This window comes from Scyliorhinus torazame, chromosome 1 (genome assembly GCF_047496885.1).
Source record: "Scyliorhinus torazame isolate Kashiwa2021f chromosome 1, sScyTor2.1, whole genome shotgun sequence".
Taxonomy (NCBI): Eukaryota; Metazoa; Chordata; class Chondrichthyes; order Carcharhiniformes; family Scyliorhinidae; genus Scyliorhinus; species Scyliorhinus torazame.
Genome location: NC_092707.1, coordinates 280,876,956 through 280,895,983, shown reverse-complemented (window position 1 = coordinate 280,895,983; position 19,028 = coordinate 280,876,956). Strand labels below are relative to the sequence as shown.

The following is a 19,028-nucleotide window of genomic DNA, read 5'->3' as shown; positions in this document are numbered from 1 at the left end:
CTGCCACCTAAAAGGACAAGGGCAGCAGACACATGGAAACACCACCACCTGCAGGTTCCTCTCCAAGACACACACCATCCTGACTTGGAAATATTATCGCCGTTCCTTCACAAATTTGGTGAAGAATGTGGAAGCTGTCACCCCCAGTGAGTGATTGAGGCAAATAGTATCTATGTATTTAAGGGGAAGCTAGGGAGGCATATGAGACAAAATAGGTCATGTTGGTGGAGGCAATGAGGAAGGATAAGTGGAGGCTCAAGTAGAACAAAAATACCAACATAGATTGATTCGGCCAAATGGCCTGTTTCTCTGCTGTACATTTGATGTAATTCTTTTTTCAAAGTATTTTTATTAACGGCATTTTACGAATATATCTGAAGATATCAGAAGACCAAACATCAACATGAACAGAAACCACCGGCCCCCAACATCCCTCGATACCAACACCCAACCCACCTTCCTAATTTTCACCTTACCCCACTCCCCCACTAGCCACCCAGTGGCCCCTTAATTCACCTTGAAGAAATCAATGAACAGTTTCCACCTCCAGGAGAGCCCCTCCTCCGACCCCCGCAGGGCGAACTTGACCTTCTCAAAAGGCAGGAATTATTTTTCTTTTTTGATAAACAATTTTATTGAGGCATTTTGGCAGAGTAAACAACAATACAAAACAGTGTGCAAAGAACAATCAACATAGTGCAAAAACCAGCTCCCCTTCTACAAGGACCCACCTAACTGCCCCCCTAATCTACGTTGCCCTACCCCCCCTCCCCCGCTCCCCACCCCTCCCCCCACCCCCCCCTGCTGATGATTAATTTTCCACGAAGAAGTCGATAAATGGTTGCCACCTCCGGGCGAACCCTGACAGTGACCCTCTCAGAGTGAACTTAATTTTCCCCAGACCGAGAAAGCTCGCCATATCCGATAGCCAGGCCTCCGACTTTGGGGGTTTTGAGTCCCTCCATGCCAGCAGAATTCGTCGCCGGGCTACCAGGGAAGCAAAGGCCAAAACGTCAGCCTCTCTCTCCTCCTGGACTCCCGGGTCTTCCGAAACCCCCAAAATTGCCACCTCTGGACTCATCACCACCCTTGTTTTCAGTACCCGGGACATAACGTCCACGAACCCCTGCCAGTACCCCCTGAGTTTTGCATATGCCCAGAACATGTGGACATGGGTCGTTGGTCCTCTCGCACATCTGGCGCACCTGTCCTCCAGTCCAAAGAATTTACTCATCCAGGCCACTGTCATGTGGGCCCGGTGGACGACATTGAATTGAATCAGGCTGAGCCTGGCACATGTTGCGGTCGCGTTAACCCTGCTCAACGCCTCCGCCCATAAGCCCTCTACTATCTCACCCCCGAGCTCCTCTTCCCACTTAAGCTTCAGCTCCTCGGTCTGCGTGTCCTCTGCCCCCGTAAGTTCTTTGTAGATATCCGAGACCCTCCCCTCCCCCACCCATCCACTGGACACTACCCTGTCCTGGATCCCCCTAAGTGGCAGGCGTAGGAAGGATGGAATCTGTCTGCGTAGGAAGTCCTGCACCTGTAAGTACCCAAAACCATTCCCTCTCGCCAGCCCAAATTTCTCCTCTAGCGCCCTCATGCTCGGGAATCTCCCTTCCAAGAACAGATCCCCCATCCTTTCAATCCCAGCCCTCCGCCATGTTCAGAACCCACCGTCCATATTCCCCGGGGCAAACCGGTGATTGTCGCAAATTGGGGACCAGACTGATGCTCTCACTTACCCCACATGACTTCTCCATTGGCCCCAGATCCGCAAAGTCGCCACCACTATAGGGCTGGTGGAGTACCGTGCCGGCGGGAGCAGCAGGGGCGCGTAACCAGGGCTGCCATTCGCCCCCAAACTGACCCCGCACCCACCACCCACCACCCACTCCTTTCATAGCTATGTTGGCTGCCCAGTAGTAGTTACTAAAGTTTGGCAGCGCCAGCCCCCCCTCCCCTCGATTCCTCTCGAGCATCAATCTTCCTCACCCGCGGGGACTTTCCCGCCCACACAAATCCCATAATCATTTTATTGACCTTCTCAAAAATGGACCGCGGGATGAAAATGGGGAGACACTGGAATATGAACAGGAATCTCGGGAGGATCGTCATTTTAACCGTCTGTACACTCCCCGCTAGTGTCAGTGGGAGCACATCCCACCTCCGGAACTCGACCCTCATTTGCTCCACCAACTGAGATAAGTTCAACTTGTACAACCGGCCCCAGTCCCGCGCTATCTGTATCCCTAAGTATCTAAAACTAACCTAAACGGCAGCCCCCTCAGCCGACCCTCCTGGCCCCTCGCCTGGACTACAAACAACTCACTTTTTGCCATGTTCAGTTTATACCCCAAGAACCGGCCGAATTCCCATGATTTCATCCATCCCAGCCACTGGATCCGTAATGGATAAGAGCAGGTTGTCGGCATACAATAAAACTCGGTGTTCCACCCCCCCCACCCCCCCTCCAGACCTGCAGGGGGTTCCGAGGTGTTAAGCTTACTATAGAAGTCCCTGAACACCTTGTTCAGTCCTGCTGGATCTCCTACCACGTTTCGCCCCCACCCCCCGTCGACTGCCTTCCCTATTTCCCTGGCCGCCTTCCTCTTCCTCAGTTGCTGTGCCAGCATTCTACTGGCTTTCTCCCAGTGCTCATAAATCGCACCCCTCGCCTTCCGAAGCTGCTCCACAGCCTTACCTGTGGACAACACCCCAAACTCAGTCTGTAGCCTTCGTCGTTCCCTTAATAGCTCTGCCCTCGGGGTCTCCGCATGTCTCCTGTCTACCTGTAAAATCTCCTTCACCAGTCGGTCCGTTTCTGCCCTGTCCGTCCTGTCCCTATGTGCTCGAATCGAGATCAGCTCCCCTCTCATCACTGCCTTCAGCGCCTCCCAGAGCACCGCAGCTGAGACTTCCCCTGTGTCATTGACCTGGAGGTAGTTTTGCATACATTTCCTCACCCTCTCACACCGCCTCGTCCGCCAACAGGCCGACCTCTAGGCTCCATTGAGGGCGCTGAAAACTTTCCTTACAGACCTGCAGATCAACCCAGTGCGGGGCACGGTCCGAGATAGCGATCGCCGAATATTACACATCTGTCACCCCCACCAGCAAATCCCTGCTCATGATGAAAAAATCAATTCGGGGATACATCTTATGAACATGCGAATAGAACGAAAACTCCTTCCCCGTCGGCCGACTAGCCCTCCATGGATCAGCCCCCCCCATTTGCTCCATGAACCCCCTCAGTTCTTTTGCCATTGCCTGCACCTTACCCGTTTTTGAACACGACCAGCCTAGGCCGGGGTCAAGGACTGTGTTGAAATCCCCTCCCATAATCAGCCTGTGCGAGTCCAGGTCAGGTATCTTCCCCAACAGTCTCTTAATAAAATCCACATTGTCCCAATTTGGGGCATATACATTGACCAAAACTACCCTCATCCCCTCGAGCTTGCCACTCACCATGACAAATCTGCCCCCCCATCCAAGATTGTGCTACCCACCTCGAATTGCACCCGTTTGTTAACCAAAATCACGACCCACCTGGTTTTAGTGTCCAGCCCCGAGTGGAAGACCTGGCTAATCCAGCCCTTCCTTAACCTAACCTGGTCAGCTACTTTCAGATGAGTCTCCTGGAGCATCATTACATCTGCCTTCAGCGCCCTCAGATGCGCAAACACACATGCCCTCTTTACCGACGCGTTTAACCCTCTAACGTTCCAGGGGCATCGCCCCCCCCCCCCCCACCCCGCCGATCAGCCATCTCCTTTCTTGGGGCCGCCCCTAGACCCTGCGTCGTGTTTCCCCTGGCCCACCTCCTGGTAGCCCCCCCCCCTCCAACCTCCTCCATGTTACCAAACCCAAGTCCCTCCCTCGTCAGCAGATCAACTACCCCCCTTCCCCCCCCTCGCAACAACACCCTGTAACCTAACCCCTGCCATAAACTAGCTATATAAACACCCCCCACCTGGCTTCCGTAGACCAGCTAGCCTGGTGATTCTCGACTCCAGTGCCAACAAGTCTCCCACCTATTGTTCCCTCTGACCCATCCCTCCCACCCATCAACAACACTTCCCCAAACCCCTCGAGCAATTGCTCTGAACAACAACAAAAAACAAGCAACAAAGAAAACCCCGACGCTAGTGCAAACCAAATAATACAAAATAAGTAAAAAGCACTTCCAACCACCCTGATCAGAACACAAAAAGCCCCCAGCACCAAATACCTTAACTTCCCTCTTTTCCAACGAAAACTCGAATACAGAAGAAAAAAAAACACAATACAAGAAAAACGTGTAAACATTGCTTAGTAACTTTTTACCTTAAGTCCAAAAGTCCTCAGTTCGGCACCAGTCCTTCTCTCTTGGCGAAGCCCATCACGTCCTCGGGCTCCTCAAAGTAATGGTGCCGTCCCTCGTGCGTGACCCAAAGGCGCGCCGGGTACAGCAGCCCAAACTTCACCTGCTTCTTAAACAGAATCTCTTTGACTTGCCTGTAGCCTGCCCTCCTTCTGGCCACCTCCACGCTCAGGTCCTGGTAGATATCTGCCACATATGCGGCGGCAACCTCTCCCTCAGCCCCCTCCGTGAGACCAACAATTCTCAAATTCTGCCGACGGGGCCTATTTTCCAGGTCCTCCACCTTTTCCAGAAGCCTTTTTTGTTGGTCTATCAGCCTCCCCATCTCCACTTCCACCACCGTTTGGTGATCTTCCTGCTCCTCCAGTACCTTTTCCAGCTTCTGGATCATCCGATCCTGGGCATTCAGCCTGTACTCCAAGCGCTCGATTGATTTCTGGATCGGGTCTAAACTGTCCTATTTCAGCGCAGTGAAGCCCTCTTGGATGACCTTCAGCAGATGCTACGTTGTTGGCTGGGCTGTCTGCACCGGGGTCCAGACATCGGCCATATTGTCCTCAGCAGCAGCTTCTACACTGCCCTTGTTTGCCCACTTCTTCAACTGTTTGCGATTCTTTCTGCTTCTTAATTCCATACACCTATATCTGGAGTCTGTGCCTGAGTGCCTATGCCTTCAGATCCAGCGCTCAAAAGTACAAAAAAGTCAGGAAAAAAGGTCCAAAAGTCCGACCGGATCGAGAGCCACCAAATGTGCGACTTACTCCCTCATAGCCGTCACCGGACGTCAAAAGGCAGGAATTCTGCCAGGTCGCTCACCCACACCACCACATTCAGCAGCTCCGAGTCCCGCCAGCACAACAAGATCCATCTCCGGGTTATCAGGGAGGCAAAGGTCAATACATCAGCTTCTCTCCCCACCTGGACTCCTGGATCTTCTGACATGCCAAATATCGCCACCTCCAGACTCGGAGTCACCCCTATTCCTAAAATCACGCACATGACTTCCGCGAACCCCTGCCAGAATCCCCTCAACTTTCGACATGCCCAGAACATGTCAATGTGATTCGCGCCCTCCCAGGCACACTGTCTACGCCTATCTTCCACCACTGCAAAGAACAGGCTCATCTTCTCAACTGTCATGTGGGCCCTATGCACCAACTTAAACTGGATGAGTCTGAACCACGCACAGTGCAAGGCTGCGTTCACCCTCAGCAGGGCCTCTTTCCCCGTCCTGGCCTGCACCTCCCACCCAACTCATCCTCTCAGGTACGCTTAACCTCCTCCACTGGAGCGCCCTCCCTCTCCATCAACTCCCCATAAATGTCTGACGCTCCCACCTCCCCAATATGATCCTCCGACAACAGCTTGTCTGGCAGCACCGGAGGTGGCAGCCCCTGGAAGGGCGGAACCTCTTTCCTCACAAAATCCCCAACCTGTAGATATCTGAAACCATTCCCATGAGGCAACTCATACATTTCCTCCAACTCTTCCAAACCTGCAAATTTGTCCCCTATAAACCGACCTCTATCCCCACCTTCCGCCACCCCCGGAACCTCGTATCCAGCCCCGCTGGCACAAACCTGTGATTATCACATATCAGTGCCCACATCGACATGCCCTCTAACCCAAAATGTTGCCTGCACTGACTCCACACCCGCAACGGCAAAACCACCACTGGGCTCACAGAGTACCGGACTGGCAAGAACGGAAATTGCGGCAACAATAGTGCCCTCAGACCCGTCCCCCAACACCACGACGCCTCCATCCGCCTCCACACCGACCCCTCCTCCACAGCTCATTTCCTCATCATTGTGATGTTCGTCGTCCTGTAATAATTCATCAAACATGGCATCACCAGTTCCCCCCACCTCTCCCTCCCCCCCCCCCCCCCCCCCCTCCCCCCCCGCTCTCCAAAAACACTCCTCGCCTGTGGGGTCTTCCCCGCCCAAACAAACGCCGAAATTATCTTGTTTACCTTCCTAAAAAAGGACTTGGGAACAAAGATAGGGAGGTTCTGGACCTCGAACAAGAACCTGGGCAGCACTGTCATTTTAACCATCTGCACGTACCCAGCCAGTGACAGCGGAAACACATCCCACCTCTTGAAATCTGCCTTAATCCCCTCCACAGTCGTGCCAAGTTCAATTTATGTAACTGTGCCCAACTCCACGCTGCCTGGATTCCTAGATACCGAAAATTCACCCCCACCATCTGGCACGGCAACGCCCCCAACTTCCTCTCCTGCCCTCTAGCATTAATCGTGAATACCTCACTCTTCCCCATTTCCAATTTATACCCCACCATTGCCAAATTCTCTCAAGATTTTCATAATCCTTTCAAAGCTGCCCACTGGCTCCAAAGTATATAACAGATCGTCTACATGCAGCGAGACTCTGTGTTCAGCAAACCCCTTCCCAAAGTATATAACAACAGATCGTCTACTTGCAGCGAGACTCTGTGTTCAGCAAACCCCTTCCCAAAGTATATAACAACAGATCGTCTACTTGCAGCAAGACTCTGTGTTCAGCAAACCCCCCTCCCCCCACTTGATCGCTTTCCACGCTCTTGAAGCCCGAAGTGCCATTGCCAGTGGCTCTATCGCCAAAGCAATGGGGAGAGCAAGCATGCCTGCCTCATCCCTGATACAGCCCAAAATACCCCGAGTTCATCCTGTTCAGCCGGACACTCGCCATCGGCCCCTGTACAGCAACTGAACCCAATCTACGAACCCCTGGCCAGACTCAAACCCACCCAGCACCTCCAACAGATATAGCCACTCCACCCGATTGAAGGCCGTCTACCTCCTGCCCCTCCGAGCGCAATATAATAACATTAAGCAGCCTATGCATATTCGCCAGCAACTGCCTCCCTTTCACAAATCCCGAATGGTCCTCCCATATCGCCCCGGGCACACACTCCTCTATCCACGACGCTAACACCTCCGTTAACAACTTTGCATCAATATTAAGTAATGATATTGGGCGGTACGACCCACACTGCTCCAGGTCCATGTCTTTCTTCAAAATCAGGGAAATGGATGCCTGCGACAATGTGGGGGGAACTCCCCCTACCCCTTGCCTCATTATACACCCTCACTAGCAGAGGCCCCAACTCCGCACCAAACGCCTTGCAAAACTCCACTGGGAACCCATCCGCCCCAGGGCCTTCGCTGCCTGCATCACACCAACGCTGTCCAACACCTCCCTCAGCCTGATTGGGGCCCCCAAACCTTCTCCCCCTCCACCCTTGGAACTCCAACCCATCCAGGAACTGTCTCATCCCCTCCTCCCCAGACAGAGGCTCCGACTCATACAGCCTTCTATAGAAGGCCTCAAATACCACCATTTACCCCCTCTAGATCCAAAACCACTTTGCCCCACTCATCCCTCACCCTACCAATCTCCCTCGGCATTGCCTACTTCCTCAACTGGTGAGTCAGCATCCTACTTGTCTTTTCTCTGTACTCATACACTGCCCCTCTGGCCCTCCGCAATTGCCCTACCACTTTTCCCAGGGACACCAATCCAAACTCCATCTGGAGCCTCTGACTCGCCTTTAGAAACCCCTCCTCTGACGCCGCTGTCTGCATCCTATCCACCCTCAGGATCTCATCTACCAGCCTTGCCCTCTCCTCCTGCTCCACCCTGTCCCTATGCGCACCGATGGAAAAACTTTGCCCCTAATTACCGTCTTTAGTGCCTCCCACAGCATGGAGGCTGTGACCTCCCCAGTGTCATTCAGCTCCACTTAATCCCGGATGGCAGCCCTCACCCTCTCCCACACACCCTCATCGACTAACAACCCCACTTCCAACCTCCACTGCAACTGTTGGGCCTCCCCTGTGCCACCCAAGGCAACGCATGATCAGATCCAAGTCGGCCACCCCTGCCAGCAGTGTCTTATCCATCACAAAGAAATCGATCCAGGAGTGCACCTGATGCACATGCAAGAAGTACAAACGCTCCTTTGTCCTCGGCCTCCCAAACCTCCATGGGTCCGCCCCCACCCTCATACGATACATGAACCCCCTCAGCTCCCCCACCACTGCCGACATCTTCGATGACTTAGGGCTCAACCAGTCCATCCTGGGATCCAGAACCATGTTAAAATCACCCCCCATTATCAGCTGGTGCATGTCCAGGACTGGGATCCTCCCTTAACCCCACCTCATTAAAGTCCCAATTTGGGGCACAAACATTCACCAGGACTACCAACATCCCCTCCAGCTTCCCACTGACCATCACATACCTGCCCCCTGGATTAGCCACAAAGCTCCCATCTCAAATCCCACTTTCTTATCAATCAGCCCACTACCCGCCTCGTCTTCATGTCCAACCCCAAGTGGAACACCTGCCCACCCATCCCTTCCTCACCTTCAGGTGCTTCTCCTGCAAAGAAACAACGTCCACCTTCAAACTCAAGTGCGCAAAAACACGCGACCACTTAACCAGCCCATTCAACTCTCGCACACTCCAAGTAACCAGTCTGGTCAGAGGGCTCCCTGCCCCCTCCCCTGACGATCAGCTATACCCCCTTTTAAGCCAGTTTCCCCCCTCCCCCACCCCCCGGCCGACGTCACGCTCTCCCAAGATGTCTGCCACTATCTTTCCCTTCCCAACTGCGCCACGCCAACCGCACCCATGTCAGCAACCCTCCCAACCCCCCTCCCCTGCACCCAAACAAAAAACAACCAATTTCCCCCTTCCCAACTCCCTCCTCCTGATAACCCCCACATCACTCCGATTAACTAGCACGGTAGCCCCCTCCAGAGGCCTCGGACTACTCCTCACCCTCCCAATCCACCCCTCCCTCCCCCAATCCTCACAACAAGCATCAAACAAAGAAAAACAAAAGGCATACTCACTATCACTGCGCCCCCGTCGTACCCTACCCCAATCCACCCACCCAATGTGCCCCACACGTTACACAAAACTTCCTCACATTCCTTCCAGTCCATGGTCTCTCATAAAATCCATCGCCTCCTCTGGCGAGTCAAAATAAAATTTTTGATTTTGGTGCGTCACCCACAAGTTGTGGAGGTACAGAACCTTGAACTTCATCTTCTTCTTGTAGAGTGCGGCCTTTATACGATTATACCCGGCCCTCCGCTTGGCGAGCTCTGCACCCAGGTCCTGGTAAATCTGCAGCTCACTCCCGTTCCAGGTACACGTATTGGTCTTCCCCGCCCTCCTCAAGATCTTCTCGTTATTCAAGAACCGATGCAGCCTCCCCACCATCGTCCTCAGCGGCTCCCCCACCTGCGGCCTCCTCCTTAGGACCCTGTGCGCTCAATCCACTTCGAGGGGCCAGTCAAAGGTCAGCTCCCCTATCAGCTTCTCCAACATGCTCGCCACATACTTGGCAGCCTCCGCAGATTCAAATCATCCCCACAATCTTCGGGCATCCCCACAATCTGCAGATTCTGCCTCCTGGAGCGATTCTCATGGTCCTCCAGCTTATCCCTCAGCCTTTTGTGATTGCTCAACATCCCCATCTCTGCCTCCAGCTAGGTGATCCGATCCTCATGCTCCACTATCGCCTCCTCCCCCTTCTGGATCGCCAGCCCCTGAGCCTCCTGCCTCTACTCCATCTACTCGATAGCCGCCCTAAGCAGCTCCACCAACTTGGCCAAATCCTCTGAGGCCTCCTTCCTCTGCTGCAGACATTTGCCATTAAGGAATTCTCCCAGCTGCTCCATCGAGTACTGGGAGGGCAGCGCTGAACGTTGCCCTCCGCCAGCTTCTCCTGTGTCGCACCACAAAAGCATTCTTGCTCTGGTTGCTCTCTCTTCCTCGTGGCACTCCTCGTTCGATGAGTCACACACCAGAGGAGTAATACATTCCCTGGGCACTCCTGCACCTTTTGCCCTCAAACACCACACAATTCGGGTGGGGAAGGACCCGAAAAAATCCACCTCGAGTGGGAGCCACCAAATATGCGACCACTCACTCCATGGCTGCCACTGGAAGTCACCCGATGTAATTCTAACGATCCTTTATTTTAAGTTCATAAATAGATAAAATACTGGATTGCAGCATGAGGCACCATGGCCCTGAGAAAATTAGCAAGAAAGACTTCCAGAGAGTCAAACTCAAGTTTTACAGCACAAAAAGATGGCCTTTGGCCCATCGTGTCCATTCCGACTATCAAACACCTATCTATTTTAATCCCATTTTCAAGCACTCGGTCCGTACCTTGTACGCTGTGGCATTTCAAGTGCTCATCTAAATGCTTCTTAAATGTTGTGAGGGTTCCTGCCTCTACCATCCTTGCAGACATTGAGTTCCAGATTCCCACCACCCTCTGGGTAAAAAAGGTTTCCCTCCAAATTCCCTCTAAATCCCCTGCCCCTTACCTTAAATCTATGCCACCTGGTTATTCGCCCACTACTAAGGGGAACTGTTTCTTCCTATCTACCCTATTTATAGCCCTCAACATTTTGTACTCCTCAATCAGGTCTCCCTCAGCTTTCTCCAGGGAAAACAACCCCAGCCTATCCAGCCTCTTTTCATAGCTGAAATGCTCCAGCCCAGACAACTGGTGAGTCTCCTCTGCACCGTCTCTAGTGCACTCACATCTTTCCTATGGTGTGATAACCAGAACTGCACACAGTATTCTAGCTGTGGCCTAACCAGCCTCTCATACAGCTCCATCACAACCACTCTGCTTTTGGTCGGGATTCTCTGATATCGCGGCCAAGTGTCGACGTTGGCGTCAAAACTGGCGCAAGCGACACCGGCGCCAACGGGCCTTCAGGCCCAGTAATTCTCCTGTTCTTCAGGGGCTAGAATGGCGCCAGAGTGCTGTGCGCTGCTCTGGCGCGGAGCAACATGCCGGCGACTGAAAAGTGGGCCCGCACTGAAGGAGGTCGGCCCCCTCCAGATCGCGGCCGGCCCTCGATCTCCGACCCGGCGCGGGCTTGGAGAATCCTGGCCTTTATATTCAATGCCTCGGCTAATAAAGGCATGTAGCCCATATGCCTTCTTAACCACCTTATCTGCCTGTCCTGCTGCCTTCAGGAATCTAGGACCTGCACCTCAAGGTCCCTTTGGTCCTCTGTGTTTCCTAGCATCCTACGGTTCATTGTGTATCCCTTGCCTTGTTAATCCTCCCAAAATTAATTGCCTCACAATTTTCAAAGTTGAAGTGTTCACTTCCATTGCACCTTTCACACCTATCAGCCGTCTCAGCGTGCCTTTTAATGAAGTACTTTTTGAAATGTTGTCAATGTTACACTGGAAGGGAATGCAGCAGCCAAGCTGCGCACAGCAAAATCGCACAAACAGCAATGTGACACTGACCAGATAACCCTGTTTGTGTTCTGTTGATCGAGAAATGAATATTGGGCCGGACATGAGGGAGAACTCCCCTGCTCTTCTTCAACATTGTCCCACATGATCTTATATATCCACCCGAGGCTTTAATTTAACCTGCCACCCTCCATAGTGACTATGCAGCAGACAAGCGCCAGATTTGATATTTGTACCCACAAGCTCCTCAACTCAGAAGCAAGAATGCTACTGAGTCACACACAAATCTTGCCCATGTGGTTTGCAATTTGTAACCATGCAGAAAGTAAGTGGATCGTAAGAGCTTTCGAGGGCAGGAATTCATCTAATTTTAGCAATAATTATGACAAATGGGGGTAGAACATACAGAACGCCTGGAGTGTTGATAAACACTGAAGAGGAAAGTATTGCGTTTAATCCCAGGAATTAACAACTGCAAGGAGCACCAATCACGCAGAAAAAAGAAATGAATCTACCATTAGGTACAAAAGCCAATGTTCTTACTTCAGAAGGAGATGATGAGCTCCGCTGCTTCTTAGCTGCCTGTTGTGATTGCTCCTCTCAGGGTGGAAAGGAACTGTACTCTGAAACACAAACAATCCCTCATGAAAAAGAGTAGGCAGCAATACTGAAGAAACCTCGAAGAAGTGGGAAGCCAGACATTTGGCAAAAAGGAAAATGAGAGTTAATTCTTGCTGGCGTATCGAGAGGGCAGTCCTGCCTTTAGAGAAAATCAACTGAATATAAAGTATAAAGTCAACTCCGTTAATAAATATTCACTTCAGATAAGCAGGGGAGATTTATCTACAGTAAAAATCTCAGAGGATTCCGGAGAATGCTTCTTCTCATGGGGGAAGAGTAGACCTAGTCAAAGAATTAGGGGGTCTCCCTTTTAAGATGGAGGTGAAGAATCTTTGTTCTGTCAGGGGGAGAGACTGGGTTTGTTGCCATTGAAGTTTAGAAGAGTGAGGGGTGACTCGATTAAAGTATAAAAACATAGAACGTAGAAAATAGGAGCAGGAGTAGTCCATTCGAGCGCTTTGAGCCAGTCATTATGCTCATGGTTGATCATCCAGCTCAGTAATAATCTGTTCCCGCTTTCTTCATATGTTCTTTGATTCCTTTAGCCCCAAGAGAGATATCTAACTGCTTCTTGAAAACTTACAATGTTTTGACTTCAACTGCTTCCTGTGGTAGTGAATTCCACAGGCTCACCACTCTCTGGGTGACAACATTTCTCCTCATCTCAGTCCTACCCTGATTCTGGACTCACCCACTATCAGGGACATCCTTTCTTATATACCAAGTATATAGATCCTGAATGCTCTTGACAAGCTGGAAGTGGAGGAGACGTTTCCTCTTATGGGTAAGTCCAGAATGAGGGGGCACTGTTTTAAAATTAGGGGTCACCCTTATTGGACAGATATGCGGAGAAATTTCCTCTCTGAGGGTTGTGCGACTTTATAACTCTGTCTAAGAAAGCAGTGGAGGAGGAGTCACTTAATATTTTTAAGGTGGAGCTGGATAGATTCGTTAAGCAAGGGAATCAAAGGGTATCAGGGGTAGATGGGAACGTGGAATTCAAACACAAACCAGATCGGCCATGATCTTATTGAATGGTGAAGCAGACTGGAGGGGCTGAATGGCCTAGTCTTGCTCCGATTTCCTATGTTCCTAAAAATACTACTTGTATTCATATCATGATTTTAACATAATGAAATATCACAAGGTGCCTCACAGGTGCATTGTAAAGCAAAGTTCCACACCGAGCCACACAAGGAGATATTTGGACAGTGCTGAAAATCTAAGTTAAGGAGATAGATTTTGATGAACACCACAAAGTCAGAGAGCAGGGTAGAGACGCAGGAAGGTTTAGGGAGGGATTTCCAGAGTTAAGGGGCCAGCCACTGAAGACACAACTGGCAATGGTGCATCAATGGAAATTGTGGATGTGATAGAGATGCCATAAAATTGGAGGAGGGTAGAGATTTCAGAGAGTTGTGAGGCTGGCGGTGGTTACAGAGATACGGAGGGGGGTCAAAGCCATGGAGGGATGAGAATTGCCTAATTGGGAACCGTTGTAAACCAGCGAGCACAGGGTTAATGGGCGAACGGAATTCGGTGAGAGTTCGACTGTATCAGCAGACCTCTGGATGAGCTCAAATTTACAGAGGGGTAGGACATGAGGGATTGTTGTACGGTTCTTACGAATGAAGAGTTAGCTATTCTTTCATAATCTTCTATTGTTTTCCCTCATGATCACTTCCTAGAGAGATAGGATTTAAGGGCACAATATGTAGACCAGGCAGGAGATAATGATCATTGGACAGTTAGACAGGTCTTACCCAGATCGGAGATTGTGACAGCCAATGTTACACAAAGGCTTATTATTTTCCCTATGCACCACTGTCTCCCATTGTGACTCTATGTGCAATACCACAGTTAAAACTCAATATAGCACAACAGTTACTGCTTATTAAACTAACAAGGTACATTATGTTAAAGGAAGGAAAAACTTGCAGCCCTGTGACTGACACTTCATTTGTAAAATAAAATTGAACTGTTCTTTTGCTTATCACGGTCACATTTGGAAGCCGAATCCTGATTACATTCTTGACAGGGAGCACATTGTTTTTCACCTCAAGTCTTTTAGAAGCAATCAGGTCTAACGTGCCAGTGAAGCCCGCGGTCTCACCACACTAATTCCCCCTGAAGCCTCACTTATTAGACTGTCTTCTTCTGCTCCAGACACTCAGTCGAGCACAGCTCAATTTCCCAGAGACACTTAAATGTTGAAATTTGACATTATAAATGCATTGGGATCAAATTGGATCTGCCCTTTAGTTTTACTAAATAAAACTGAACAAATGATTACACTATCCTATTATCTCCTCTGCCTTCTTCCATACTCATTCTTTAGTATCTAAATGGCCTAAAGGCAATATTTGCAGTAGTACACTATCCCTTCAACAGATGGTCAGACTGGGAGCTTCGTTGCATTTATATAGCAACTCCAGCGTAGTGAAATCCAAGATGCTACAGTGGTGCAGTTACCAACTGAGGAAAACATTGGGAGTTGGTCAATGAGATAAGTTTTATGGAGGGTCTTAAAGGAAGAAAGAGATGTGAAGAGGTTTAGGGAGGGAATTCCAGAGCTTGGGGCCTCCCAGAACTGAAGGCACTGCAGCAATCATAGGGCTAATAAGGAGAGAAAGGGACGAGAGTTTGTGGAACACCGAGTTCTTGTAGTGTTGTTGGCTAAAACACGTTTTAAAGAGAGAGGGCTATTTATATAATACAGCAGAGTTTAAAATTAAAAACAACTCTGGTGCATATCAATGTATTTTATGCATGGTAATTTTCCTCAAATTTTCATTGGAATCAGCAGAGAAGTGACCATGCTCACCATAAGTCTCGATGCACACAAAAGTTTAGCAATTTCTGTGGCATGGATTTCCCCTTACACAGTGTTCATTTGGACTGGCACCAGGTCAAGGGAATCTCTGGGCAATAGTGATGCCATCAAGCAGGTTAAGCAGCCAATAACATTGAAGTATTCTCACAGACATCAAACCAGGATTGTGATGAACGGTTACTGCCTTATCATCATGTAAGGTGAGGTCCCCTTTAAGACCGGGCTTGGAACCCTGGGGACTCCGCCACTGGCTCCGCCCATCTGTGAGCCATAAAAAAGGGCTGCCTCACGGGCTGTGTAACAGTCAGCACTTGTCTCAGCTCTAACATAGTTCTTAGTCTAATAAAGCCTTCTTTACAGTTTAATCTCTAAGCTTCGTTATTGAGGGAACCTCAATTTATTAGACTAAACTAGATTCAGGATGGACGCAAGCCTAAAACCAGAGAAGCTCAATCTGGAAGCACGAACACCGGAGGCGAAGGAAATCTTTAAATACTGGCTGCGGTGCTTCGAGGCCTACCTGGACTCCGCAGAGACTCCCATCCTGGGGCCACGCAAGCTGCGTCTACTCCACGCCCGGGTGAGACACAGAATCTCCGCCACGCTCGAAAAGGCGACGACTTATGAAGAGGCAATCGAGTTACCCCGCAAGCGGTTTGTCAAACCCATCAATGAGGTGCACGCCCAGCATCTGCTCTCTACCTGCCGGCAGCGCTCGGGGGAAATCGCTAGACGAATTTGTTGAGAAACTCACCACGCTTGCCAGGGACTGTGACCATCAGGATGTGACAGGGGAAGTCCATGTGAACCTGCACATCAGAGACACTTTCGTGTCTGGCATCCGCTCGACCTACATCTGGCAGCGGCTGCTCGAAAACGGGGCAAATGACCTCCAGGACACGCTAACGCTCGCCTCCTCGCTGGAGGTGGCCAGACATAACTTGGGTACATACCCCGCGGACTCTGCGAGCCCACCCTGGACTTCCTCCGACTCAGCCGTATTACAGGCCTGCGCCACTCGGCGACCATCTCACCATGGGGACACACTGTGCTACTTCTGCGGACAGGGCCAGCACCCACGCCCACGCTGCCCAGCCCGCTCCGCGATCTGCAGCGACTGCGGGAAGAAGGGGCATTTTGCGAGGGCCTGCCTGGCCAGACCCAGAGGCCAGAAAAACAAAGAACAGCCGGCCCGAAAATCAGGCTCTCAGTCCCGCAGGCCTCGCAATGCTGCTGCGCACCGACCCGACACGCCCCCTTCTGACACGTCATCAGCCTCGTGCGAATCATGGGAGCGCCCATTTTGTCGGCGGCCATCTTCTCGACCAGACACGTGCGACCAAAGGCGGCGGCCATTTTACGAGTCCGACTCGGCTGAGGACTCCGACTACCCGCGAGTGGGTGCGATCACCCTCGACCAAACTCGGCAAAAAAATCTGCAGAACTCCATGATGCAGGTCCTGGTCAACGGGCGCGACATTGCATGCCTCTTCGACTCCGGGAGCACGGAGAGCTTTATCCACCCTGAAACGGTAAGGCGCTGCTCTCTACGCACCCATCCCGCATCGCAAACCATAGCCCTCGCATCTGGGTCCCACTCGGTGCAAATCAAGGGGTACTGTACTGCGGATCTCTCGATCCAGGGCACCAAATACACCCGTTTCAAATTTTATATCCTCCCTCACCTCTGTGCCCCCCTGCTGCTCGGACTGGATTTCCAGTGCAGCCACCGAAGCCTGACACTGAAGTTCGGCGGACCCTTGCCCCCCCTCACGGTATGCTGCCTTGCGACACTGAAAGTCGCACCCCCCTCGCTATTCGCGAACCTCACTCCCGACTGTAAGCCCGTCGCCACCAGGAGCCCGGCGCTACAGTGCCCAAGATATGGCTTTTATCAAGTCAGAGGTCCAGCGTTTACTGGGAGAGGGGGTCATCGAGGCTAGCAACAGCCCCTGGAGAGCATAAGTGGTGGTAGTCCGGTCCGGGGAGAAGAAACGGATGGTCGTGGATTATAGCCAGACCATAAACCGATTCACGCAGCTTGATGCGTACCCCCTTCCGTGCATCGCGGAAATGGTAAATCGGATCGCCCAATACCGAGTCTTTTCCACGGTCGACCTCAAATCCACCTACCACCAGCTCCCCATCCGACCAAAAAACCGCCCCTATACTGCCTTCGAAGCAGCCGGCCGGCTCTTCCACTTCCTCAGGGTCCCCTTCGGTGTCACAAATGGTGTCTCCGTCTTTCAAAGGGCGATGGACCAAATGGTGGACCCATACGGTTTGCGGGCTACATACCCGTACTTGGGCAATGTCACCATCTGCGGCCATGACCAGCTGGACCATGACGCTAACCTCAAAAAGTTCCTCCAGACCGCCCGAGCCCTTAACCTGACCTATAACGAGGGCAAATGCATTTTCCACACCACCCAGCTGGCCATCCTTGGCTATGTCGTGGAAGACGGGGTCCTAGGTCCCAACGCCGACCGCATGCGCCCCCTTAAGGAACTCCCTCTCCCCCGCAGCCTCAAGGCCCTCAAACGGTGCTTGGGGCATTTCTCCTATTACGCCCAGTGGGTCCCCAAGTATGCGGACAAAGCCCGCCCACTCCTAAAGACCACCATTTTTCCCCTCTCGGCTGAGGCTCAATTGGCCTTCAACCGCATCAAGGCCGACATCATCAAGGCCGCTATGCACGGGGTGGACAAAATCATCCCTTTCCAGGTAGAGAGCGGTGCATCAGACATCGCCCTGGCTGCTACCCTCAATCAAGGAGGCAGACCAGTAGCGTTCTTCTCCCAAACCCTCACCGCCTCCGAGATTCGACACTCTGCAGTCGAAAAGGAGGCACAAGCCATTGTGGAGGCTGTGCGGCGCTGGAGACACTACCTCGCCGGTAGGAAGTTTACCCTCGTCACCGACCAACGGTCAGTCGCCTACATGTTTGATAACACGCAACGGGGCAAAATAAAAAACGATAAAATTTTGAGGTGGAGGATCGAACTCTCCACCTACTCATGCGATATCAAGTATCATCCAGGGGAGCTCAACCAGCCCCCAGATGCCCTGTCCCACGGCACATGCGCCAACGCGCAGGAGGACCGCCTGCAAGCCATCCACAATGGCCTCTGCAACCCAGGGGTCACCCGGCTTGTCCATTTTATCAAGTCCCGCAACCTACCTTACTCAACCAAGGAGGTCAAGGCCATGGTCAGGGCCTGCCAAGTCTGTGCGGAGTGCAAACCGCACTTCTATCGGCCAGACAAGGTTCGGCTTGTGAAGGCCTTGGGTCCCTTTAAGCGAGGACTTCAAGGGGCCCCTCCCGTCCACCAATCGTTATGCCTATTTCCTCACCGTGATCGATGAGTTCTCCCGTTTCCCATTCGCCATTCCCTGCCCCGACATGACCTCAGCCACTGTGATTAAGGCACTGCACGGCATCTTCACCCTGTTCGGTTTCCCCGCTTATATCCACAGCGACCGGGGTACATCGTTCATGAGCGATGAACTGCGTCAGTATCTGCTCAGCAAAGGCATCGCCTCGAGCAGAACGACCAGTTATAACCCGCGGGGAAACGGGCAGGTGGAGAGGGAGAACGCGACAGAGTGGAAGGCTGACCTTCTGGCACTACGGTCGAGAAGTCTCCCAACCACCCGCTGGCAGGAGGTCCTACCCGATGCCCTACACTCCATTAGGTCACTCCTCTGCACGGCCACGAATGAGACCCCTCACAATAGATTGTTTGTCTTCCCCAGGAAGTCTACCTCCGGGGTCTCGCTTCCACCTTGGCTGATGGCTCCGGGACCTGTTTTTCTCCGGAGGCAGGCGAGGAGCCATAAAATTGACCCCCTGGTTGAAAGGGTCCGGCTGCTCCACGCCAACCCCAGTTACGCCTACGTGGAGTACTCCGACGGCAGGCAAGATACGGTTTCCCTCCGGGATCTGGCACCCACTGGATCC

General features: G+C 51.9%; 1 protein-coding gene across 4 annotated transcripts in view; it reads right to left on the bottom strand.

The window, feature by feature from the left end:
• Window positions 1-19,028, bottom strand: part of LOC140421790 (uncharacterized) — a 333,807-nt gene that overhangs the window by 113,138 nt on the left and 201,641 nt on the right. For all 4 annotated transcript variants that reach the window (XM_072506679.1, XM_072506666.1, XM_072506655.1 and 1 more), the window contains one exon: window positions 12,157-12,236. In XM_072506679.1, the coding sequence (XP_072362780.1) occupies window positions 12,157-12,236 (80 nt within the window). The remainder of the gene's footprint in view (window positions 1-12,156; window positions 12,237-19,028) is intronic.